The sequence below is a fragment of the Vipera ursinii genome (genome assembly GCF_947247035.1).
Source record: "Vipera ursinii genome assembly, chromosome: 2".
NCBI lineage: Eukaryota > Metazoa > Chordata > Lepidosauria > Squamata > Viperidae > Vipera > Vipera ursinii.
Genome location: NC_139513.1, coordinates 218,125,807 through 218,152,740, shown reverse-complemented (window position 1 = coordinate 218,152,740; position 26,934 = coordinate 218,125,807). Strand labels below are relative to the sequence as shown.

Below are 26,934 nucleotides of genomic sequence, written 5' to 3'. Positions count from 1 at the left end.
TGGCTTAAAATCCACAAGTCATAAAAGGGCCAAGTTTGAAGACCCCTGATTTACAGCCTTTGGTTTTAGGCTACCACCTTAATCAGTGATGAAATCTCACCTGGATCAAACTGAGTAAGTCTGGAAGGAGGCAGGATGAAATCCTTTCCTGATAAAGCAGTCAGTTCATTAACCTAAGACAGAAAAACACAGCTGTAAAATAGAAGCTCTAAGTCGGATAGCCATTCCAAGATATCTGCCATTAGGCTTTAACTAATTATCAGCTTCTGTGCCTGAACGTGTAGCTAGCCCTCAGCAAGCAACCAAGCTAGTACACAAGGTCTGAGCATGATATTTCTAGTTTAAATCCTTGAATAGGGACACAAGTGAAAGAAAAAGGAAGAGTTATCTTTCACACCTGAAGCTTTGCGTGGGCTCGCCACAGGGCTGCGTGCTTAGCACCTATCTGTACTCACTGTACACATCCGATTGTGTATTGTCAGACCCATCCACTGCACTCATTAAGTTCGCAGATGATACCACCATAGTGGGCCTTATTACAGGTGGAGGTGAAACAGAGTACAGGGGGGAGGTACAAAAACTATCCCTATTGTGTTTAGAGAACAACTTGCACCTGAACATTGGCTAGACGAAGGAGATGGTGCTAGACTTCCAGAGGAAAAGAGAGGAACCTGCCTCACTTTACATCGGGGGGGGGAGCTGTGCGGAGAGAGTTTCCTCCTTTAAATTCCTGGGCGTCTACCTCTGTGAAGATCTTACCTGGAAAGTCAATACAACCCAGGTGCCCAGAAAGGCCCAACAGAGACTCCACTTCCTCAGGGTAGAACAACGGCTAATGACCTTCTTTTACCGGTCTACTATAGAGAGCGTTCTCTTGCACTGTATTGTGGTTTGGTATGCTGTCCTGACAGCCGCGGATAGGAAAATATTACAGAGGGTGGTGAGCACAGGACAAAACATCGTGGGCTGTCCCCTGACACCACTGGATGACCTCGCCAGGGCTCACTGCCTTGGAAGAGAGAGGAAAATTCTCAGGGACGACTCACACTCTGGTTGGTACCTCTTTACTCTCCTACCATCGGGTAGGAGATACAGGAGTATAGCCAACTGTACCAACAGGCTGAAGAACAGCTTCTATCCATGGGCTGTCAGGCTCTTGAACGGGAAATAACTTTATGTATGACTGACTAGCGAGGCCAGTATGTTGTGTGCAATTAGCTCACATGGTGTAATAAGATGGTGGGTTTGTTGCCACTGTGAATTGTGGTGGTGGGGGGCACGAAGGGAGGCTCAGCCAATCACAATGTATACATGGTTGTACTTTGACAATAAAGGTTCATTCATTCACTACAGAGTCAAATGAACTGCACTCAAATGAAAGAATAGAGCCAAAATAAACAAACAAATAAACAAATGGGAATTTAAAATATTGAGAATTCTATTTGTAAAGAACTATCCTTAGTGTATTTAAATTTATTCAGAGAGAGAAAAATGCATTTTACTTAATGAAGACTTTGCTTTAAGTGCATGATTTAAAAAAAAAGACAGCTTTGGTAAATATTATCAATTCCCATAGCAATTGTGCTGTTACGGCTTTGTACAAGAAAATATACATGGATGGATGATTCATATCATAGGGATATTATTAAAGTCGACTACAAAATACAGTTATACTGTGTATAAAATGAGGTTATTCCATTTAATAGCATGAACTAAACCTTTTGTCATAAAAATTTGTGTCAAAAAACCTTCTGCCTAATTTCTGCCCTTGAAGATATTTATTTGCTCTGGGCCAAAATCTGCATAGGGCAATATTTGTTGCACGTTAACAGTTAACACACCAGGGATTCCAGTATATAAATATAAGAGACTGAGAACAGTTGTGTGTGCGGTGGAATTCAAAAAAATCCAAAGGGCAATTTTGGCCATGCAATCAAAGCCGTGTGTTGTTCTGTACATGCATGTGATGATGTTGATGCATATACAAAAAGATGTAGGATTTGTATGGAGTTTGGTTACTAGACTCTACTTTCCTGAGAAATAACTAATTTGGTGTGGTGGAGCACACCAGATGATCCTAAAACAAATGCAAGTGGAAGCAGTAGGTTGTGGTAGGGAAGTAGTAGATTGTGGTAGGGTCACTCTTTCCAATGTTAAAAGAGAATCTAAGAATAATACACAAGGGGACAAAGGCAGATGTGGGGCACCAAACTTCCTGAAACAAAGAACATGAAACTTAAATGCAGATGAAGGCAATGGCCAAGCACTTCTGCATTATGCAAAAATAGACATGAACTGTATGGGTATGACTGAAGATGAGAGTCTTAGGTTAAAGGAGGAGATGAACACACAAAAACCACAGGGAAATCTGGACACTGATGGTAGCAGTATTAAAATCATCAACATGCATCTGAAATGTAATATATTGGATGTCTTAGGAATTAGTGCACAGCTTCAGAATGAGCACTTTAAACCAGATCTTACCTTGTACTTGTGATAGTGATATTGATACTACAAAAGGGCATTGCTAGGTACCTGCCTGGCTGTAATCCAGTCATGATAATATGTAATAGAAGGAGTGGATTTTCATGAGCATCTATGTTATACCAATAAATGTGGCTATTCCAATGCAACAGAAAAAGGTATTGAGAAATTCTGTGGCAAATTCAATAGATGCTAGAAGCAAAATAGGAAAAAGGATATAGCACTAATAACCAATGGCTTGAATGTAAAAGTTGGTAAACTAAAGAACCTGGAATCGTGTAATTTTGCAAGTAGAATTCTTTCATTATTGCAAACACCAGAATCAAATCAATTATATAATAGGAAAAAAATGGAGATGCATAATCCAACTAGCCAGGATATTTTCATGTGCATCAGATTATACATTACTGCTATTAAATAGTCTGGTAAAAATAAATAAAAAATAAAAAAAATAGATGTGATCAAAAAGAGTTACAGTCAGAAAATAAAAATCCATATAAGGAATAAAGTCAGGATATTTAACCTAGGTGAAAGAAGCAGAGTTGCTAAGGGAAAACTAAAGTAGAAAAAAAAATCCAATGAGGAAAATATTCAAGTAGTTTTCAGATGCAAATGAAGAATGAAGGTAACCAGAAAGACACGATGCCTGAATTTAGACTTCCAACACTAAGCAGCAGAGGATGATGAAATATTAAGAATGTTAATAGAAGAAAGCAACAAGCAAAGGACAGACATTTTTAAGAGGATCAGAGAAATCTTAATAGCCTAAGTATACTCAAGAGTACAGTAAAACATAATAAAAAAATAAATATTCTTAAGAAAGAAGAAAACAAATACTATAACTTTTCTCAAGTAGAATAACATAATGATAGAAAGTTTCAAAAGAGAGAATTCTGTTCAATTACTTTCTAGTGCAGGGGTCTTCAAACTTGGCCCTTTTATGATTTGTGGACTTCAACTCCCAGAATTCCTCAGCCAGCTTGCTCAGCTGAGGAATTCTAGGAGTTGAAGTCCATAAGTCATAAAAGGGCCAAGTCTGAAGACCCCTCTTTTAGTGGAATCAACTCCATTAGAATTGTAACAGAATAATAGAGCTGGAAGGGACCTTGGAGATCTTCTAGTCCAACCCCTTACTCAGGCAGGAAACCCTATACCATTTCAGACAAACAGTTGTCCAATCTCTTCTTTAAAACCTCCAGTGCTGGAGCACTCACAACCTCTGGAGGCAAGCCACTCCACTGATTAAGTGGAATAAGAGAATAAGGTATAACAGGCAATAGATCAGCTACCAAACATAAAAGCACCAAATGCAGGTGAAATACACATGTGACTGTTGAAAGCTGCTTGTGCAGTACAGTGACAATGCTTGCAGTCTCATATCAATATGGGACACAAATTTGTACAATTTAGAAGCTGGAAGAGAACAGTATATACCCCTGTGCTGAAGAAAGAGATGCAAGAAGATGTGCAAATCACTTATACTGCGCTGATTCCTACTGAAAGCAAAGTCTTCCTTTCAATCTTGCCAAGAGGATGGAATAGCCTGTAGCCTACACTGAATATCATGCAAGCGCTTGCCCTCATCTTGGTCTGGATAAAAAAAATTTCAATTATCTTTCATCAATTGGCATGAGCTCAGGATAGGAGCAGCTGAACAGTACACAGTGTGGATATGGCAGTCTGCCTCCCAGAATCGCTTGATAGTGGGATGAGTAGCAATTAAATTGAATGAATGAATGAATGAACACAAAAAAAAAAACAAATAAGCAAGCAAGCAAGCAATGTCTTAGCTTGGACAGCGCTTCAAATGTATGAGGTCTTCAAATACCAGCCTTTGTCCTGTTTAAGATAGGACACGTGACAATAATCAGCAAGGGGAGAAATGGGGGAGGAGGGCAGTGGCAGAGTCTATTTCATATTTTTTAAAATTATAATGGGACACCAAAGGAATGGGGATGATGTCATTGGGGAAGATGGGGGGTTGAACTTTTCAGTCTTCTTTTATGTTTCTTTGTTAAAATAGGGCAGTGGTTCTCAAGCTTTTGTTCACCGTGGACCCCCTTTCAATATCTTTTGTGTCCATGGGCATGGACCCCCAAGATTTAACTCAAGATTTAGATCATAACATTTCCTCATGGCTTCACAGACCCTCTGTGATGACATCATGCCCCCCTCCAGGGACCTTCAGACCACAGGTTGAGAACCAGAGAAATAGGGGATAGGTTGAGGCAAATGGGATATGTTAGGCTTCCAGCTCTTTTTTCTGGAGTGAAAAAAAATCACCCCTGTGAAAATATTTAGACCAGGAGTGTTCAACCTTTACAACTTTAAGATTTGTGGACTGCAGCTACCAGAACATCCCAGCCAGCAGCCATATTCTTAATTTGCATGTCCTTTTGAACCTAAATATGATTATCCTTTGTGATGAGTTACCTTCATTGCCACAAAAGCAGAATCTCCTTTGTATCCTGATCGTGTAAGTTTTAAAGACAGCATCTCTTCATTTTCGCACACTTCATACACATCCTGCATCAGTGCAATTTTACACCATTTTAGTTCCAACCTATTGGAAAAGAGAGGAAGAAAACATAACAAGGAAATCTCATAAAAGCCCCCCCCAAAACCCCTGCTTTTTGTCTCTGTGTTGATGCAAATTTATTTTTTCTAGCTGTGTGTCATTGTTTTAAAGAGAAGAATGGTCTTAAGAGAGGTAAGCTGTTGAATTGATCAAAATTAAGCACTGTTTGTGTTTTTAGCTGTAGTTTTATACCTGGATCATATCATGTAGAAAACAAAAGTGCTTTTGCATGGACTAATGACAGCTATTTCTATGATTTTAGCATTAGTGGGTAATGCACGTGCAAATAGAAATGATTTTAATCTCTGGCTTGCAGGTTTATATAGCAAGACATAGGAACAAGCTGGACGGCATTCCCTAATCTGGTGTTAGTTTGACAGATATGGAAAATGACAAACAGGCATAGGTTCAGTACGAGTAAATCAAAAGACAGTTTGGTATAGTGCTAAAGGTGCTGGTCTAGAAAGTAGGAGACTGTGAGTTCTAGTCCCACCTTAGTCATGAAAGCCAGCTAGGTGATTTTGGGCTAGTCACTCACTTTTAGCCCAACCCACCACGCAAGGTTGTTGTCATGGCGAAAAGTAGGAAGAAGGAGCATTATGTATGTTCACTGCGTTGAGTTACTTATAAAGTAATAAAGGTGGGGTAAAAATCCAGTAAGATGGAGATACAATATATAAAGGGGCAGTGGAATAGGATATACTCAGTGAGTTTCATTTTTCTTTTTTAAAGTTACAAAATAATTCTCCTTCTGTTCCCATCTATAATTTCATTTCATAATGCCTACAATTCTGCAAGGACAAAGGGGAACCTGTTAGACATTTTGAGTAAAAGGCAAGTTAACTACTTTTTGCAGAGCCGAATGTGTAGCTTAAGTGTTCCATAGCCTGACGTCCTACAGATGTTCATGGTCTGCAGTTCCTCTCAGTATGGCCAAATCCTTGTGAGTCATGAAGTACACAGGACAACTGTCACTGTGGTTTAAGTCTAATCTATTGTACAATATGATAGTAAGAAGAAAACAGCAAAAAATGAATGTCTCATTTTTATTGGATTTTACTTTTTTGACTAAGGACAGAATACAGATGATGGAGATACATGCCATATATAAGTACCCTCATTAAATATAATTAAAGTGAAATCCACATGCTGTAGACCTTATGGCAGCATCAATCAGCCCTTGGGCAAAGACCCAGTGTCATCAGCCTCCCTTCCCAAAGTGATGTTGCCTTCTCTCTAAGAAAGTATTCAGCAGGCTGCAGAACAGCCAAGGAAAAGCCAACAGGACTTCATGTCCTAATACAAGAATGCTACACACACACACACACACACACACACACACACACACGAGAAAGAGAGAGAGAGAGAGAGAGAGAGAGAGAGAGAGAGAGAGATGTTCTAGGTCATTTTTACACTCATATTAAGGCTGCAACTTGAACCACTTGTCCATTCTACATCTAGCATATTGGATGATTTCGGAAATTCAGTGGGAAAGTACCACAGTACCTTCTATTTAAAAATAAATATAATTAATGCTGGAAAAGAGGTATAATGGCACTGAAGCAACTGTTACCATTCCACGGTGTTCTTTTTTTACACTCAAAACCAAAATAGCAAAGAAATAGACAGCAGAGAGGTTTCAGTTAAAGTCACCTATTTGGTCCCTCCAGGGAATCTGATCCAATTATATTAAAAGCAACACCCTACAGAGCTTTTCCCATACTATTTTAAACTTTAACAAGCAAAAAAAGAAGAAGAAGAAGAATGGGAAAAAAAGCCAGTCACACTAGGCAGGATTTTAAAAAGAGTCTGTTACTTTTTATTGAAAAGTATGGGCTTTGTGAAATACTACTGCCTGCTTTATCAAATGCATGGAGCGGCTAAAACTGAGCTACATCTGTTTAGTCACTCTGTGCTTTGATGAAGTGAGCTATTGATTCAAACAACATTAGGGGGCTACTTATTGTCCATCACAGCTGATGTGAATAGAAGAATGCAGCTGGGGTACCGGTAAATGACACTGGTGGTACATTTCCAAAAAAATACTGTTTCTACCTTCAGAGACATCATTTTGTGCAGTGGGCAGATTTCAGTGCTAGTTAAAAGACAGAGCATGTGCTGACAGCTGTTATTGAAACACTGTTGAGAAAAAGGTCAGGTTTGGGGGAAGCCTTCAAAATATAATTACACTCTTGTCATTTTGAAAAATCCTACTAAGGATTGTTGCATAGATTTGCGACATGTTAAAATCCCAGAACTATAGTGACCTCTAGCTGTCAGAAAGTAGACCAAAAGGCAGTTTTCCCCATTTCCAAGTAGAAGTTTCCTTAGAGGAGTGATTTACAGGAAAAGTTCCCCTCACAAGTAGAAACGCTGTTTATCAGTGTTGTAGTGTCATCCTTAAAGTTGTGCTGCCCTGCGTCACAATGAGCATAGTGCAGGGGTAGGCAACCTCGGCTCTTTTATGACTCATGGACTTCAACTCCCAGAATTCCTGAGTCAGCTGACTCAGGAATTCTGGGAGTTGAAGTCCATGAGTCATAAAAGAGCCGAGGTTGCTTACCCCTGGCATAGTGCTTGTCAATCCTTCACTAAGAAAACGTAATGGAAAAAAACGTGGGTACTTTCCCCCAATTCAGTGCATATTTATAAGAGAAAGAGATAGATTGCCTTGAGATCAGGAGATGAATTGTCCTCAGAGGTCCTAAGATTGGGGAGATATAGACACTCCTCCCCCACCCCCATACGCTTTCAACCCTACGTATTGAAGAAGGAAGAGACCCTATGCCACTCAGAAGAACTTGCAACAGAAGCTGCAGCAGAATTTCCTGAAGAAAAGCTGGGAAAATAAGGGTCAAGGGCATTCCTGTCTCTGTGCATTAGCCAATCAAACTGCAGAGGGTTGTCTATAGCAAAAAAGGTACAGAGGGTTGTCTATAGACTCTAGAAAGAGTACAGAGAAGAGCAACAAAGATGACTGGGGGACCTGAGGCTAAAACATATAGGGAACGGTTGCTGGAATTGGGTATGTGTAGTTTAACGAAGAGAAGGGTGAGGGGTGACATGATAGCAGTGTTTCAATGTCTCAGGGGCTGCCCCAAAGAAGAGGGAGTCAAGCTATTCTCCCAAGCGCCTGAAGGCAGGACAAGAAGCAACAGATGGAAACTAGTCAAGGAGAGAAGCGACCTAGAACTAAGGAGAAACTTCCTGACAGTTAGTGGAACAACCTGCCTCCAGAAGCGGTGAATGCTCCAACACTGGAAGTTTTTAAGAGGAGACTGGACAGCCATTTGTCTGAAATGGTATAGGGTTTCCTGCCTGAGCAGGGGGTTGGACTAGATGACCTCCAAGGTCCCTTCCAACTTCTTCTTCTTCTTCTTCTTCTTCTTCTTCTTCTTCTTCTTCTTCTTCTTCTTCTTCTTCTTCTTCTTCTTTTCTTCTTCTTCTTCTTCTTCTTCTTCTTCTTCTCCTCCTCCTCCTCATTATTATTATTATTATTATTATTATTATTATTATTATTATTATTATTATTATTATTATTATTATTATACACAGGAGCAAAATTGAAGAACAATACTTGACTGGCATTAAGCTGGAAAATTCTGCTTTCAACTCAGACCATGAAAGTAGAGGTGGAGGTCTCATTCGCAGTAGGCAGGAAGTGAATAGAAAGCAATATTCATTCCTGCCAACCCAGAAGCTACTGGTGATCCATACTCATGATTAGGGGCCATCTAGCAGGGCAGATGCACCCTTATCTGTGCAATAGCAACTTCTCAGCCTGAATTTCACCTCTGCCAGGAGGTCTTGAACAGGGCAATTTCTTAGCTTCATCTACCTTTATGCCTAAGGATAATGACTAAGTTCATATATCACATTAAGCCATAAACCCAGCAGCTAGGTTCATATTGCATTAAGCCAAACCAAGTTAACAACATTAGTGCGGTGGGTAAACCCAGGCAAAGCATATGGGTGCACTGTGAAATCTAAATGGATTTGAAGTATTACTATCATTTAAGAGTCAACATGGCAGCAATCTCCTGGACTAAAAGTTTTCTTTCAATGAAACAACAACAGATATTTTAAAACAGCAACAACACTGCTTTAGTGGTGGATTTTGCGGTATAAATCTGTAAGGCCTGCCAATTCCATTAGTTCAGTTTCAAAGCTGATCCTACGGGATCTGACTTAAGGAAGCAAGCAGTAATTATTGGGAATGATGCAAATGTTTAAGAGAAAGGAAATCTTAGCTTACATCTGGGGGAGAGAAGAATGTCCTTCAGGATCCGCAACCTGAAATTCCAGATCATCTGAATTTTCCTCCCAGTAAGGATCAATGACATAAAATATTATTTTGCTATTTAAATCTTTCTGGCTGAATTGTTCTTGAATAATTTCTCCTGGTAAAATAAAGAAGATACAGAAAAATCAAAATATTCTTTAAAAATAGTTGTGTCCATGCTTGTCTAGACCAGGCGGTTTCAAATATTTTCAAGCCGTGGAAATTGCTAGTTACAAGACAAAAATCTAAACAAATCCCAGAAACCATGATCAAAAGACTAAAGTGTGCTGATAGAAAATTCACTTATGGAACATACTGTAGGCTTCCACAGAACACAGTTTGAACAACCCTGGTGCAGTCAGTTGTTAGAGATGACAATTGTTACTTGGTCAGGTAATTTAAAAATCACTGAAAAATGTGGTGTGGCTGCCAATGTATCAGGAAAGTAATACAATTCACTAGGATGGGGGTGATGTGATGTTGTTAATTTACTGTCAATAGCAGAAAAGAATGGCTTAAAGGGTTTGATCAATTTTTCAATTACTTCTTTCAAACTGGAAGGAGTTAGCCTGGATGTTTTGTCCCCAAACACCAAGAACCTGATTCATTCATTGGGGGCAATAAGCTGACTTTGTAATAATGCCACTTGTGGGGGCGTGAAAGCCCTAATAAGCAGGCATATACATAGAATGAAGGCTATTGCTAAGCACATTGATTTGTGCTTTAGATTGCAAGCCGCCCTGAGTCTTCAGAGAAGGGTGGGATATAAATGGGATTAAAAAAAATATACCGTATATACTTGAGTATAAGCCGAATTTTTCAGCCCACTTTTTGGGCTGAAAAATTCCACTTCGGCTTATACTCCAGTCAACAAAAAAACTTACCGAGGACTTGTGCGCGGCCGAGGCTTTGGTGCTTCCGGGATCGCGCGCACCTCTCCCAAGCCACCGCCGTCCGAGACCTGCAGGTCTCCGTTCCTCCGCGCCCTACCTGCCTGCTTCTTTCAGCTGTCTGCCCATCAGCTGTCCATAGGGATGCTGCAAAGCTCTCCTTCTCTAGGCCTTGGACTCCCTCCTGGCTGAAGAGTAGATGAACCAAGCCAGCAAGGAGACAAAATGTTTCTGCAGCTGTTTTTCCTCTGAAGTTTTTTTTTGTTTTTTTTTTAAAGTAATCTCCGAAGGTTATGCCAGAAAATGGAGGACGCTGGGTCTTTGCAAGCTTTAGCTGTCCGCCTGGCTGCCTGAAGGCCGCCCTTTTCAGGCAGTCTGACAGACAGCTAAAACTTGCAAAGACCCAGCGTCCTCCATTTTCTGGCACAACTTTTAGGGATTTATTATTATTATTCCTACTACTACTATTACTACTACTACTACTTCAGGAGTAAAAAGTTGCAGAAAAAAATTCTCTCCTAACCTTAGTTCCTCTACTCTTCCATCTGGAGCCAAGGTAAGATTTTAAAAAGGGATATTGGTTGGAAGGCAGAGGGAGAGTTTAGTTTTAGCATCTAAAAAAAGGGGGGGGGGAAATCAGCGAGTACATCCCAACCAGCTTTTTATGTTTTTGTTATTGAAGAAATATGGGGGAGGGGGAGGGGTTCTGGGGTGGGTTGGGGAGGGGATAATATTGTAACTTCAATAAAAATTTTCAATAAAAAAAAAGAAATATGGCTTTCTGGGGGAAGGTGGGGAGGGCGTTAAGGAAGGAAAGGGTTTTTGGAAGCTCGTCCTGAAGCTGCCTTTTGTGCAAGGGGCCTTTTCTCAAAGCCTAGAGAGGCAGCTTTGTTGCCTCCCCGTAGACAGCTGATGGGCGAACACCAAAAGCTCCAAAAGGCTAGGGAACTAGTCCCAGAACACCTTGGTAGGAGGAAGGGCAGAGGCAGAATTGGGAAAGAGGTAAGACAGGGTTTTCCTTCCCAGATGTTTCTCTTTGGCAAGACAGCCAGCTGTGCTGAAGCCCAGTATCTGGGGGTGGGGGAGACCTGAGGCAGGCGGGCTGGTGCTTGCATTAGGCCTCCCAGGATCTCCCCCACCCTCAATTAATGACCAGTGCACTCTTTAATGAATGCACTGAGGAGAATACGTATGGCTGGTCATTACTTGAGGCAGTTCATTTAACATTATTTAATGGCAGTCTCCATTAGGGTCACAACCTGAAGACTATCTGTGCAATACTTATCAACAGAATGTGTGGCTGGTACAGTCTATGACATATCTGTTTTTTCCCCCTCCTAAGCTTATACAAAAGCTAACAGATGTAGCAGAAGAATGCCAAAGCAATCAACTAAAGAAGTTGAAAGAGATTTGTGAAAGGTAAAAACTACTTAACAATTCTTTTGACTACCATTCTAGATGTACTTGGAGGGGAATAATCCCCTGTCAGGACAGAGGGAGTCACTTCTGGGTGAATGTGTATAGTGAGACCTGGGGAGGTTTGGGGAGGCGCCCAAACTTCCCCAAACTTCGGCAGGAGGAACGGAGACCTGGGGAGGTTTGGGGAGGCGCCCAAACCTCCCCAAACGTCGGCAGGTCTGCGCGGAGGAACGGAGACCTGGGGAGGTTTGGGGAGGCGCCCAAACCTCCCCAAACTTCGGCAGGAGGAACGGAGACCTGGGGAGGTTTGGGGAGGCGCCCAAACCTCCCCAAACGTCGGCAGGTCTGCGCGGAGGAACGGAGACCTGCCGACGTTTGGGGAGGTTTGGGGAGGTGCGCGCGTACCTCCCCAAACCTCCCCAAACTTCGGCAGGTCTCCGGACGGCGGCGGCTTGGGAGAGGTGCGCGCGATCCTGGAAGTACCGAAGCCTCGGCCGCGCGCAAGTCCTCGGTAAGCTCCGGGCGGTCACTTGCTTCGCGTCTCCTGAGGGAAGGGGGGGCGACTGGAACGGGCGTGTTTCCTCGCCTGCTGGGCGCCGCGATTTGCCCGGGGAACGCGCGGGCCCCGAATGGCAGCGTGGAGTGAGGAAGCGGACAGCCAGGGCTTCCCCGAGAGCCGCGGCCACACAGGGTATTCCTGTGTATTCAGGCTTGCAAAATGGCGGATCGAGCCTCTGCTGGCGGCAGAGGCTTGCAGAGCGCGGATCCAGCCTCCGAGGCATGCAGAACGGCGGATCGGCTTATACTCGAGTCAACAACTTTTCCCAGTTTTTGGGGGTGAAATTGGGGGTCTCGGCTTATACTCGAGTCGGCTTATACTCAAGTATATACGGGTAGCTCTAATTTATAAGACATATTGTCAATTTGCAAAATAGCACAGAACCATAGGGGGGAAAAACCCACCAATTATTTTAAAAAATCTAGATACACAACTTGGAGCTATATGTTTCTGTAGAATCTTAACTATATTTTACTGACAAAGATGTCTATTTCTTTCATATTCCGTAATGAATCTAAAATGAGCACGCCCAGACTTGGCTTTTGTGGTGATATTGCTACTCATTCAAAGAATGTTATTGGCGATTTGAATGGAACAACAGGGCTGACGGTCAAAAATGACTGCCATCAATGGAGCCTTGCCACCCGGAAACAGCGACAATCAGCTGTTTCGCGGTTTGGGAAACCCCCCCCTTCAGGAGAAGAATTTAATAGCGGCAGCAGGATTTTGGGTATCGTAATATTGGAAGAAGGAGGATCTGCCTATTATAGAAGAGTGGACTTTAAAAGTTTCGAACTTAGTAGAAATGGTAAAAATTTCAGTATATTTGAAAGGTTAATTGCAGCAAAGATACATTTCGGAATGGAGAAGATGGATTGATTACACTCTGAATAAATATGGGACTAAAAAGTTTTATTTAGCATATGAATGAGTATTAGAATTTAATAAGATGTATTATTGTTTAGTTATGCTTAACGGGAGTTAAAGTATGATAGGATTTAAAGTGTATTTATAGATAGTTAGCATATTCTAGCTCAAGCTTGTTAGATGCAATGCCCTGTATTCAGCTCTGGGAAGTCGGGGGGGGGGGGGTAGAGGGGGAGGGAAGGGTGGGTTTTATGGGGAGGGGGAAGTTGGGGGGGAAAGGGAGGGAAGGGTGGGTTTTATGGGGAGGCGGGGGCAATTTATGTTAAAATCTACTGTAAAACTTTTCAATAAAAAAAAGAATGTTATTGGCAACCAGAAGCGATCCTCAAATTCTAATTTTTCACAGGCTTCTTCTATCATTCTTCTTCTCCTCACAATACATCAGTTATGTAAAAAGAACTGGAAGAATGGTGAAATGGTTTTTAATTAGTCACAGTAAGACTATCCTTCTGGGAAGGGAAATAATATTAACATTCTGGGAAGGAATAAGAAAGTCAGTTTGGTCCAGAGGATTAGGTACTACGCTAGAAACCAGGACAGTGTGATTTCTGGTCCCATCTTAGGCATGAAATATAGCTGGGCCAGTCACTCTCTGGCAGCCCTACTTACCTCACAGGATTGTTGCTGTGGGGACAATACAATAGGAGGAGAAAGGAGCACTGTGTGCGTTGGCCACCTTGAGTTATTTATATAAAAAATGTGGAATAAAAAATACTTTAAAAAAACCTTACATCCTTACAAAACATAAGCTGTAATACCCACAAGAGAGATGATATAAGATAGGTTATTAGGACACAATACCTGTTGTTATATTTTGCAAGTAACCATACTGAGGTCCTCGTAAAATTTTAAAAACAATTCGATCATCTTCAGTATCACAATCTGCTGCTCTCAAGGACCGCATTGTAATGTAAATTCCATAGCTGCCATTCTGCAAAAGTTCCACATCCGAAGCTGGACGAAGATGAACAACTTCTGGTGCTACGTTTGCTGGGCTATCCACCTGTAAGAAAAAATAATTTCTATTACTGTTCAAAGGTTAGATTGTAATAAAAGTAATGTGTAAATACTACTTTGTAAAACTGAACACTTGCATAATCAAAATCAACATCCATTGCTGTGAACCTAGACTTAATATTATACAGGGAATCAAGCACATGTAATCTAAATTGAAGGTTCTGAAAATGTCTGAATGCACTAGAGAAAAAAACATACTGAAATGAATCTTGTTCTATTTTAAACATAAGCATATTCAGTTTTAGTATCTCTTCACTGCTACGGGCTGCATTGTAGCATTATTAAATAAATAGATGCAAAAATCTTATGTTTGCACACTTCCTGTATATTGAATTAAGTCTGTATACATGAATGTAGACGTTTATGTAGAACTTGCCTGAATAATAAATGGCAGGGGGTCTAGTTGCAGCTTGTTATTTACAAGAAATCCTTGATTTATTCCATCTGTTGCCATAAATGAAAACCTGTCCACCTGCGAACCACCTCCTCCATGTCTATAGGCTACATTCAGATTGTCCACATCTTGTTGGCTGAAGTTTTGTTGCCATAATCCAGTTTCCCTGTTATAGATTTGACCGTATTGTGGGAACTGTGTTAGGAGAAAAGAAAGATTTTGTGGTGGTGTATCTGGGTCTGAAAGTTGGAGAATATCTGGAGAAAGAACTGCCATGCTGCCTTCAAAGAGTCTCAGGCCCTTGTTCTTGACCACGCTGGGTAAAGTTCGATCCACTGTCCCCAAGATGACCTCAAATTCTCCATGTTTAGTTCTTAACCCATTGCTGACGATGAATCTGGCAAAAAGAGGCAAGGCATCCTTCAGCATGTGTTCTTGTTGCACCATCTACTGAAATGAAACAGACACCTTTACTGAAAAGCTTGTCTCTTACCGTCTACTAAGTCCCAGTTTCTAGCTGAACGGCTCTTGTGGCATGTTTCAAGCACAACATTCAAAACTCAAACAGACTACAACTTGTAGAAATGGGCTACAATGGCCTGTATGTTTTACTAATTTCAGTAAATTTAGCAAATTATTAAATATCTGATTTATAAATTTTTATTAAATATTTTATTTAGCAATTGCTTCATATTATTATGTTGCCTTCTGAATGTTCAAAATAAAATTCATGGAACTATGCTATAAACCGGGGGTCCCCAACCCCCAATCCATGGACTGGTACCGGACCATTGGCATGCCAGCAACCAGTCCGCACAAACAAGCAAAGCCCCATCTGTGGGAATGCAGGCAGCACACAAAACCACACACTTTAAACGGTCACTAAACAAACTGTTGTAAGTCAGGGACTACCTGTACAATGTATTTGACCAATTTAACATCCCAAAACTCTGTCGAAAAATCAAAATGTCTTCCCTGAGCATTGATAAACTAACAGTCCTTTAATTGTCTGGGAAACTGGTTCCAAATAAGAACGGCAGAATAAATGTATTTATTCCCACCTGAATGAAAATTGGACTAACTTTATATTTTCCAACGAACATTTAATAGCAACCTACCTATTCCAAATCCACACTTTTTCAAATTACTCAACTTTGTCAGTTTTAACAAATAGGAAAAAGTATTTTTAGGCAAATAATAAATCTGCACATATTCATTAAAGTAATATACAAAAATGTATTAAAACAAAAAAAATTGTAAATTTTCAAATATCGTAGACTCGGTGCATACACAAGGAGTACAATCCTTAGGTTTGTAGAAATATATAGTCAAGTGTGTATTACATTTAGTGTAGGCTTAAAAAGAATGCTAACATTTGATGAAACAACAGATTCCCCCAAATGAGACAAAGAGAAATCAGAATGGACATTTAAATAAATAAATCTATCTGTTTTTTATAACAACAAAAATAAGAAAATCCAATAGATGTATTAATTCTAAATCTACTGTGGATATGTTGCTGATTATAAATTCAAACGCTGGTACATTTAGCTCACTACAATAGAATCAGAGTGCCAGGAAATCATCGTATCACAAGCATAGGCCATGCATAAAATGATAAATATTTTGAAAAATGTAATTCAAGTTTCTTAATCTGAAGGCCTATTCTTGAACACCTGTGTCATGAATATGTCTTAATATGTTAGGTTTACATGCCTGCAGTTAAGTGGCTCCACTAAACAGAGTTTGGGATCTACTGATGAGAGCAATACTGATATCAAAGCTTTTACTGCTGCTTAAGAATTGACCAACGTGTGTGTAGGCTCTGTGCCATCAAACAGCAGCTGCCCACACTGACCTAGTACTTGTGCCAGGACAAAAACTGATTCTCTATAATCGGTTTAGTTACACCAGATTTTCATCTGGAATAACAAAGATTATAAGCATATTTGGAGGTTTTCAGAGCGAAGACCACCCACACCAAGTAGACAAAACGCTCTGCTTCACTGACAATGGTTTTCTGACTGAAGGTATCCTTAGTTCTTTTAGAAGGCAACAGGAATTGGCTAACTTTGTTTGGCCTGGAAAACTTAAACAGGATGAGGCTTCGTTAAGAACTTCATGAGAACTCCAGAGAGAAGTAAAAAAAAAAGCAAAAACATATAACAGAAATGGCAAACCATCCTCGCATTGCTGCCATGAAAATTTGAAGGACATATCAATGATGTGCCATGAAAAAAAATATCTATCTCTGGTCTGCTTCAACTCCTGCTTAAAATTAAAGAACCATAAGAAAGCAGAACAGAAGTGCCCCCATAATAGCTCCAGGAATGTATATTATTCCGCAAGACCATCCCGTCTGATGGGATGCATTTCTGTGGACACAAGTTCTCTACAGAGACTCTGGAATTTCTGCTCCCTTAATGTTTCTTGGGTTAAAACCAGCCTGTAGAATAAAAATATTAATATTAAATTATTATTGGTACTTTGAAAAGGCCAACAAAGGTGCCAGGTTCAAACCTAAGAAAGTGAAGGAGATTTAGTGGACAATTTCGATATGAGACTAGATGAAGGACTTTGCTATTTTAGTAGATTAATGAATACGAAGCAAACAACATGCCTTGCTAGGTTCTTCGAGATAAGAAGATTGTTAGTTTTGAAGGATGTGCCAGGTTCCTATCTACCACATGTTGTTTATTTCATGCTGAGTCTTCTCTGTGTTTCCCCCTGGAATAGGGAACAACCAACTTTCTCATAATACTGATGAAATTTAGGAAAAATAACTCTCCAGTTTAGTTGGGAAGGCAAGTTGCATGGTCTGATTTCACCATTATCATGCTTTTGGAGTTCATGGCAATTGAGTTGGCTACAGAACTTGCCATCTGCCGTGGTATTTACAACAGAAAAATGGAATCAGTGATAGTGCCAGCTCATTACAAAACTGATCCACCGTGTCAAAATGGAGGACATTAGCATGTTCTTTTAGCATCCTGCTGCCAGCATCTGATGTCAGATTGCTAATCACTTGAAGTCATCTGTCCTAAACAAGCATTGCCAAATCCTTCTTCCAGGCCAGCAGCAACAGACAATGCTGTAAGTTTATGATGGAATAAAGTGCCTTAACGGACGGTAAAAATCTGATCATTTAATCCCCCCATTTAATTAAATATCACCAGCTCTTGGTGTTTTAGTTTTTAATCCATTGCGGTATTTATATTTTACTGTATAACCAAATACCTTGCCAAATTCTAGCAGGCAGGAACATCATTTACAGTGATTAAAATGGAATGTATATCTTCTTTTCCTTAAAATTCTCTTGGTAAAATTAAACAGGCCTGGATTTTAATACGCTAGGCATATAATCTAATGATGTCAGTACAATTTAACTATATATCTATCCATATCTGTGGTCAGTATGGAACCCATTTCTGTATTCAAGCAAACAAATGTAGTATCAATCACTTGATTTAAATGGGGAAGTATTTAATTGGCATTTTGAATCTGGATAAGATCAGGTTTACCAATTAATTAAAAAGATAAAAATCACAAATGAGAAGAGCAAACTTATACCAAAGTGTTAATAGATACAGATTTGTTTTATTAATTAGCTGCCATGGTTTTTAATCAGCTAGGCAATGAGATAAAGGTAAAGGTTCCCCCGCACATGCGTGCTAGTCGTTTCCAACTCTAGGGGCCGGTGCTCATCTCCATTTCAAAGCCAAAGAGCCAGCGCTTGTCCGAGGACGTATCCATGGTCATGTGGCCGGCATGACTAAACGCCAAAGGCGCACGGAACGCTGTTACCTTCCCACCGTAGTGGTCCCTATTTTTCTACTTGCATTTTTACGTGCTTTTGAACTGCTAGGTTGGCAGAAGTAACAGGCACTCACTCTGTTACGCGGCACTCGGGATTCAACCTGCCAAACTGCCAACCTTCTGATCGACAAGCTCAGCGTCCTAACCCACTGAGCCACCGCATCCCTTCAGGCAATGAGATACACAACTGCAAATATATTAGAATATCTTAGAACCTGTTAATGAAAATATGTTTCACAACAATGTAAAAACAATTTTAGCATTTGAGAAATGTCATTTTAATTGTATCACCTGAATTAAGATGCAACAGTATTTAGCAAGGGTCAATTCTGCTTTAGCCACAAAACTTACACCTGATTGATATGTTAATAATCAATTAATATTTCAATCTTAGTCTTTGAAAACTATCAAACAATCTTAAATAAAGTATGTTTTGACAAACCCTGAGCATATAATTTAGATTTTTCAATCTGCAAATAACATGTTGCCTTTTTTCCCTATCCATTACTGCAGGTCATGCTGCAATATACCCCTGAAACACAGGATGTTATTTCCTCGTAACATTTCATTGTTCAAACATTTTGAATTTTACACTTTTTTATTCCAATTTTTCTTCTGGCTGTAAACATTGAGCGAACGATGCATCTGCAAGGTAAATTTATGCTCAAATACATTTGCCTACTTTTTTTTCATATATCACAGAGTCTGTGGAATTCTGGGAATTGAAGTCCACACATCTTCAAGCTGCTCAGGTTGAGAAACGCTGCAGACTTCAGTGAGAGAACCAAACTGGTATGTGGTTATGGCAGGGCTCTTCAAACTTGGCCCTTTTATGACTTGTGGACTTCAAGTCCCAGAATTCCTCAGCCAGGCACGCTGGCTGAGGAATTCTGGGAGTTGAAGTCCACAAGTCATAAAAGGGCCAAGTTTGAAGACCCCTGGGTTATGGTGTAGGACTGGAACTGACAAATGCAGGGTCAAGACCATCTGCAGCCATGGAACCCTACTGGGAGCTGTGAGGTGGTTACTTGCTATCAGCAGAACCAATCTCACAGATTTGTTCAGGGATAACAGGAAGGGAGATCCCAATATGAGGGATAGCAACTTGAATTCTTGGAGACAAGGAAGGATAATTATCTTCCTCACTGCCACCAAGCACATAGCAAATACTGATAATTGAACTAAACTGTGAAGTTAAACGGTCTTCTTTTGTTTGAGCAATTTTATTCCTTTTCTATATTTTTCTCACCTTCCTTTTCTAATGGCCCTTATAAGAAGCTAGCAGAGTCTTACCCTCTTTACGTATTATCCGAGCAGAGAAGAAAGTAGAAGCTGTTCTTAAAACTCACAGGAAGAGAGACCTATAGGAAATATACAATGTCTAGGCTCAGGAAAACCCAGACTTAAGGTACATAGGTATGGCCAAGAATGCTGATGAATACTGGGAATGCTTATTAGAAGAATGCAAATAATAAGAAGCAAGAATTGGGGGGGGGGGCTGAATGTTCCAAAGAAATATTTCCCCAGCTTTAAACTTTCAAAGTATATACTTAAAAGTTATTTACGCTCATGTTTGATTTACATTTGAACATTTGTGCATTTAACTTGCCCTCAATAGCTTATTTCATGGATTATTTAACACTTCAATCTAATTTTTATTCATTTAAATATAATTAGAGTATAGACTGGCTTCAAGGATAGCAAACTGCTCCATGAAGCTTACACCAATGACAACAATGGAACATCAAAGTTAAATTAACCTCAGAATGAATAACCAATAAAAGGCAGCTGTAAAATTAAAACAACTTTAAATGTTTAGTTCAATCCTAAGCTAAAACAAATTCCATTTAATAGCTGAATAAAACTTTTAAGAGAAAGTACAGGTAGTTCTTGATTTACGACCACAATGGAGCCTAAAATTTATGTTGTTAAGTAAGTAATGTGGTTACGTGAATCTGGTTTCCCCATTGACTTTGCTTGTCAGAAGGTCACAGACATGATCCTGGGACACTGCAACCATCATAAATATGAGTCAGGTGCCCAGTATCCAAATTTTGTTCACATAACCATGGGGATGCTACAATGGTCGTCAGTCACTTTTTCCAGTGCTGTTGTAACTTCGAACAGTCATTAAACAAACTGTTGTAAGTTGAGGACTACCCGTAATCAACAATAATGTGATTTCAAGGTTTTTGTGAAAGCCTCAAAGGATTGGGCCAGACACAGGGGAATTCAAATAGGACAATCTGATTACGCCATTGCGATGCAAGATCCAGGCCTTTGGTGATGAACTGACACCAATCCCACCGTGACTGTCAACATTTTGATGAAATCAAATATGCAAACACACACAATAAGGTGATAATCAGTCCAACAGGTATAGGATTATAGTTGTTATCCTATGACTGCCAATTTACAGAGATGGAGATACAAGTGGGGCTTTGGATTATGAATTTAAAGCGATATGGATGAAAGAAGGTCAAGTAACTCTGTGCCAAGCCTTTTAAGCCTTTGTAAAGGGTTCCCCCCCAATGCAAAGTCTCTTTCAAGTTAAACTTAACTCATAGTAATTTAAAGAGTATTTTCATGAATTTTCTTTGCCAGCAGTATGGAAGTGGTTTCCCATTGCCATCTTCCAGGATGCTTACAGCTTCCCAGTTTAGCCTACAGTGTCTGCTTAATTTCCAAATCCAGACTGGTGGTGCTGCCTCCCGAGAAAGCAATATTTTAAACTGAGCTCAGAAATATGTCACCAATAAGAGCAACTGGCGTAGTGCAGAAATTAGGCTTTAATATGTGAACTCTGTATTTGCAGAACTGCCAATGAAGTATAGGACCAAGAGCATTCAACAGCAGCTTATATGATTCTTAAGCATCCCTTTGTTCCAGTATTGGACTCCCGACTCCTATGAACCACAGCTGTCAGAGTTTATGTCAAAGAAATATGGGAGCTGTGGTCTAAAATATTTGGAAGGCACTGCATTGCTAGTCCAACATATTGCTTTGTCTATGGCTATGTAAAGATGAACTAGTCCTAATTTGGATGATTAACAGATGACAGCAAAGAGATATGGAAAACTCATACTCTTGAACGGTTAATAATAATAATAATAATAATAATAATAATAATAATAATAATAATAATAATAATAATAATAATAATAATAATAATAAAGTTGGAAGGGACCTTGGAGGTCATCTAGTCCAACCCACTGCTTCGGACAAGTGGCTGTCTTCTTAAAAACTTCCAGTGTTGAAGCATTTACAGCTTCTGGAGGCAGGTTGTTCCACTGATTGACTGTTCTAACTGTCAAGAAGTTTCTCCTTAGTTCTAGGTTGTTGGGATTTTTGCAACCTGGATCTGAATTTCCTCTGTTGCTCAACCATTTATACTGCCCAATTAAATACACTTCATTATAAAGCAAGACTCTTCTCTGCTTACCTGAATGTATCTCTAGAGGAAGATGCTTTACTACTGTGGACATAGCAGACCTTCTGCCCTGCTATATCCATTTGGCTGAAACTTGTAATGGGAATTCCAGGATAGCTGACATATTCTATCTGTCCATACTGTGGTGGGGAAGTAATCGCGTAGTGTAGCTCCTCTGGCTTCTTGGTACCATCAACTGCAAGGAGGACATCGGTCATCAGGAGGCCTTTGTCACCCGTCAGCACAGTGAGGGGTCTCATAAACATTGCAATGTTTCCTATAAAACATTTTGAATATGGGCCATTATCAAATATTTTGTATCAGCCTTTCTCAATATCATGAATCAGGTTACAATTTTTATCCCCCGCTCACCGGGGCATAAAAGTTGCTATATTCTGCCACACATTCATATGCCCAGGCCTATCCCAATTTGATGCTTTCTAGGTATCTAGGTAACATTGTCCATGGGGTTGCGATGGGTCGGACACGACTTCGCAGCTAACAACAACAACAAGGTATCTTGGACTACATCCTTTCTCTCCTCCTCAATCAGGATAGTGTTTTATTGCACATGCATATGTATTAGTTTTTGCCCCTATCTGGGGAGCATCCAGATATGCTACACTTCAATTCCCACCCTTTATATCCAGGGTGGGCATTCCCTTGGTCAGTACTGTGTGAAGATCTAAAATAAAATTACCCTTTTCCACATCCTTAATAGCAACAGGAAAAACCACTTCTGGAGATCTGTTGCTTCCATCCCAAAGATGAAAGGAGAAGCTGTCTTCATTGCTTGATCCAAGAGCTCCAGTGTGTCTATACCTCACAGTGTTCATGTCTATATTCTCCTGGGTGCATTTCATCCCTTTGTACAGTGTCACCCAATCGTGATCTACCTAGGATAGGAAATTGAATCATGACTTTGAGATATTATGTGGTGTATTACTATCATCATCATCATCATCATCATCATCATCATCATCATCATCAATATTAGAGAATTATTATTAACATTACATGCTGTCCATCTCCTAGTAACTCTGGTATTATATTATTGATGCAGTTGTTAAAAAAGATTTTACTACTGAACACAAGCTGTAAAACAAACTCCAGTCTTCTTCGACTTGGCACTCATCCCATCAAAAAGTCAGCCAACACACAAAACACACGCTCATGCCCTGGCTACCAAAATTTTCTCAAAAATCCACTTTATTTCCTGACTGCTTGATGCAGGCCTAGCTTTTATACACCAGTGACTGCCATTTATATCACAATGGCAGCACTAAGGACTTTATTTGTAGGAGATAGCTAATCAGACATGCCTGCTAAATGTGCTGTACAATTCAATCAGCGTTGTGAAACTGACTGTGGGATTACTGTAGGAACTTTGGAAGACTAGGTTATGTAAAATCAACGTGTGAAGTTGAGACAAGAAGGTGATAAGTGCCAAGGGTGGAGGGGTAAACTATAATCTCTACTTCTGCTAAGGTCTTGGAAGGCAGAAGAGGGCCAGTTTCTTCTTTTAAAAAACAATATTCATTTCAAAGATATACAAAGGGATGATGACCCCATCCTGTGCACATCTGCAGGCAGATAACTGGAATAATATCAAAAAAAGAAATAAGATACAAGTTGAGCTGGAACTGTAATATCATTGGCTGCCAAATTTTCTTTGCTTTTCTAAGACGTCCCACTTCTCCCTAATTAAACTGGGGTGCCTTATACTCCCTAATTAAACCGGGGTGACTTATACAGCAACTACCAAGCTTGTCCTGGATCTCTACAACTGCTGTCTCTCCTAGGCCGAAGTGGCTCCAGGTTAGAGCCGCCCCTGAATTTTTGAACTGAGACTCTTAGAATAGTTATGGTTGAGAAGACCTGCCATGTTCCTTGGCAGTGTATAACATTGTTCAGATTCAAAATTAGAAGCATTTTGATTGTTAAAAAAATGTTAAAGCTGTGATGGATTTTCAAAACAATCTCATGCTCACGTTTCCAATATAAACAGGGAACCCTTCAATGGATTATTTCAAAAATCAACTGTAAATTGTATTAGTTGCTGCAGCGTATTTCAGTCCCATGACAGATATCTAAGAAGCAGAAGGATTACACTCTCTCCCATTCTTGGTGAAGACTTGAATCTCTTTTTCCAACACTTTGTTTGCTTTTGTTGAAAAGTAAAAACTAACCTTGAGCTGAAGATGTCCATTTTCTGGAACTCTTTCAAATAGATAATAAATTTGTTCCCGAGGAGTATCTTTATCTTCAGCTGACAAAACAGCACTAGAAATTATCTGTGCTTCCCCCATATTCACCTCTATCTTACCCTTTCTGCAACAGAGAAAACAAAAATTCTTTGGAAGTGTGTTTAAAATGAAAATTATCACTGAAATGTTCAAGACTCAAAAGAACACATATCTATGTGCACAAAATTTCAGTGCAAGTAGAGAAGGCTCTGTGGTGCTATTGTGTCTCAATGATATGTATTGAGATTTTAAATTATGAACTGATTCACAAAATTTTATGAAGAAAAATAGAAGCATACTAAATCATGCCCTCTTCTGTTTCTTTTGTGAGTTTTTTTAATAAATTATCACTTCAATCTATTTAAAGTAAAACACAGTTCTTTTGATTTTAGAATGAAATTAATTAGAAAGTATTTTTTCTTATCTAGTGGACTGCTCAAATAATATTTTAAACAGATAGGATGTGAGATTTATTTTTTCCCCAGCAGTGTAAGAGGTTTTAGGATACTTTAATTCATATATTTTGGTTTGAAATCAGAGTATACTTTTAATATAATTTTTAAGAAAAATGTAATAACCAAAAATGCACATGTGATGTTTAACCAGTGCTTTTTTTGTAAAAGAAAAAGGTGCCGGAACTCACACACGTCATACAACCCACCTTGCCTACCCTACAAGGTTCCATCCAAAAAAGGTGCCGGAACTCCGTTCTCAGCGTTCTATGAGAAAAAAAGCCCTGTGTTTAACTATACCCCTAAAATATGGAATCTGTCATTTCAAGAAATGCTTTAGCTTTAGTAAATCTGTTGCACGGCAAGGAGGAAATCTTACGTAAATGGAAAAAAAGATGAGAACTCTTCTTGTTCTAAAAAATGAAAAAACTGAAACACTATGCTTTTATATAGTCTAGATCAGCGGTAGGCAACCTTGGCTCTTTTATGACTCGTGGACTTCAACTCCCAGAATTCCTGAGCCAGCTGGCTCAGGAATTCTGGGAGTTGAAGTCCACGAGTCATAAAAGAGCCAAGGTTGTCTACCCCTGGTCTAGATTTAATGATAAGCTTAAGGGTTAAATTAGTTTTGTCTGAATAATATAATAATAATATAAATTTTCATAACAACGTATGTTAATTTATATTGACAGTCCATGTATGATATGCAAATAAATAAATAAATAAATAAATAAATAAAGGACATTGTATGAATTTTTCTTTTTTCTGATTAGTTTATCTTTTTGTGTTTCAATTCTATAGCTTTCTTTATTCTTTGTATACTGACTATATTTGTAGGGAGGGGGTATACAGAAATACATCTACACACACACAGTATATAAATGGATCAAATTATCATGCTTTGGACAAATTATGGGATGAACCAGCTCTCTGGAAAAGGCTGTGATGCTGGGACAGGCAAAACAAAAGATAAGAGGAGGTGATTTGGACTCCGTTACAACGGAGATGGGTGCATTTCTCATTCAAGTAATTTGATTAAGTGCTGCCACATAGTATAAAAATAAAATAAACATATTTGTGTACTTATGGGTCATAAGTACTTCTGTGAATTTGCAAAGGCTTAATTTTGAAAACAAATCCATACATTTCGCCTGCTAGGAGCACTGATTTATTTTCTAGCTCTAGCTCGAAAAAGCTTCTGAAAAGATTGATGGTGGCAAGCCTGTCCACAAAGTGCTTCCATCTCCTTCAAGTCAATCTAATCAAGTGCAAAACTGCAACCATGTTCGCAAGTGAGCTAGCTTGTCAATAGGACTGCAGCATTGGCACTGTTCTTCTCTGTACCCAAGACAGAAACAAAATTGATGAAATTGCTCAGAGATGGAGATAAATACTGGGAGGATTTTTTTTTTTACTGTTTTCTGTGTTTTAGTTTGCTGTTAAAAGACCAGGAGAGAGGCCAGTAGGAAGATGGAAGTCCCATACATATTATAAACAGAATAGGACATTTTATTGCTCATGAGCTTGAATAGCCTCCTGCATCTGTTGCCTAAGAAAAAAGCATATGTATCCTACGCTAATTAGTCTTCAAGGAGCTACAGCATTTCCCATGTCTTGCCACATGTTGCTAAGGGTCTGCACCTTTAAGACTCTCTTACATTAAGACAGGAATGCATTAGCTACAGCTTTTCCAATGGGATTTTCCCAAGGCTGAAGCTTGCTTGGCACAGTGTTGTTTTTGGCCCGCAATCATAAAGAGGTAGATCATCCGATAAAATCGGATTATGACATTTACCATGGATGATCTCCATCAAATAAATGATGGCGAGGGTAAGCCCCCCCATTGCTGCTTCAGTTATTTGTTTGGGGGAAGGAAAAGACTCTTTTTTTTAAAGCTCCATCAAATGTACTGGAAGGATGGCTCAAAACTTTGCTCATAGACAGATGCACCTAGACTAGCAGTCCCCCCCACACACACACACAACCCACCCCTCTGCAAATCAGCAGCTGAAGCCTGCAGCACCAGCATTTAGATTGTCAAATAAAAGTTCATCACTTCATACCTCTCTATTAATGATGAGGCTGGTACTTCATGCTCAACATCACAAATATTGCATTGTAGTTTTTGTCGTGCATCTTCTCAGCACCATTTGAGAAATCAAACATTATAAAATTAATGAGGGGCTGCCACACAGAAGAGGGGGTCAACTAATTCTCCAAAGCACCAGAAGGCAAGACAAGAAACAATGGATGGAAACTAATCGAGAAGAGAAGCAATCTGGAATTAAGGAGAAACTTCCTAACAGGGAGAACAAATTGACCAGTGGAACAGCTTGCCTTCTGAAGTTGTGGGTGCTTCATCATTAGAGGTTTTTAAGAAAAGACTGGACAGCCACCTGTCTGAAATGGTATAGGGCAGGGGTAGGCAACCTTGGCTCTT

At 39.7% G+C, this 26,934-nt stretch overlaps 1 protein-coding gene across 1 annotated transcript in view; it reads right to left on the bottom strand.

Annotated features, from left to right (window-relative positions):
• FREM1 (FRAS1 related extracellular matrix 1) overlaps nt 1-26,934 on the bottom strand; it is a gene marked incomplete at its 5' end in the record, with an annotated part of 69,631 nt that overhangs the window by 4,974 nt on the left and 37,723 nt on the right. Inside the window, 8 exons of the mRNA XM_083351456.1 lie at nt 101-173; nt 4,918-5,047; nt 9,318-9,462; nt 13,941-14,142; nt 14,533-14,947; nt 21,809-22,073; nt 22,497-22,688; nt 23,982-24,127. Coding sequence (XP_083207582.1) covers nt 101-173; nt 4,918-5,047; nt 9,318-9,462; nt 13,941-14,142; nt 14,533-14,947; nt 21,809-22,073; nt 22,497-22,688; nt 23,982-24,127 — 1,568 coding nt within the window. The remainder of the gene's footprint in view (nt 1-100; nt 174-4,917; nt 5,048-9,317; nt 9,463-13,940; nt 14,143-14,532; nt 14,948-21,808; nt 22,074-22,496; nt 22,689-23,981; nt 24,128-26,934) is intronic.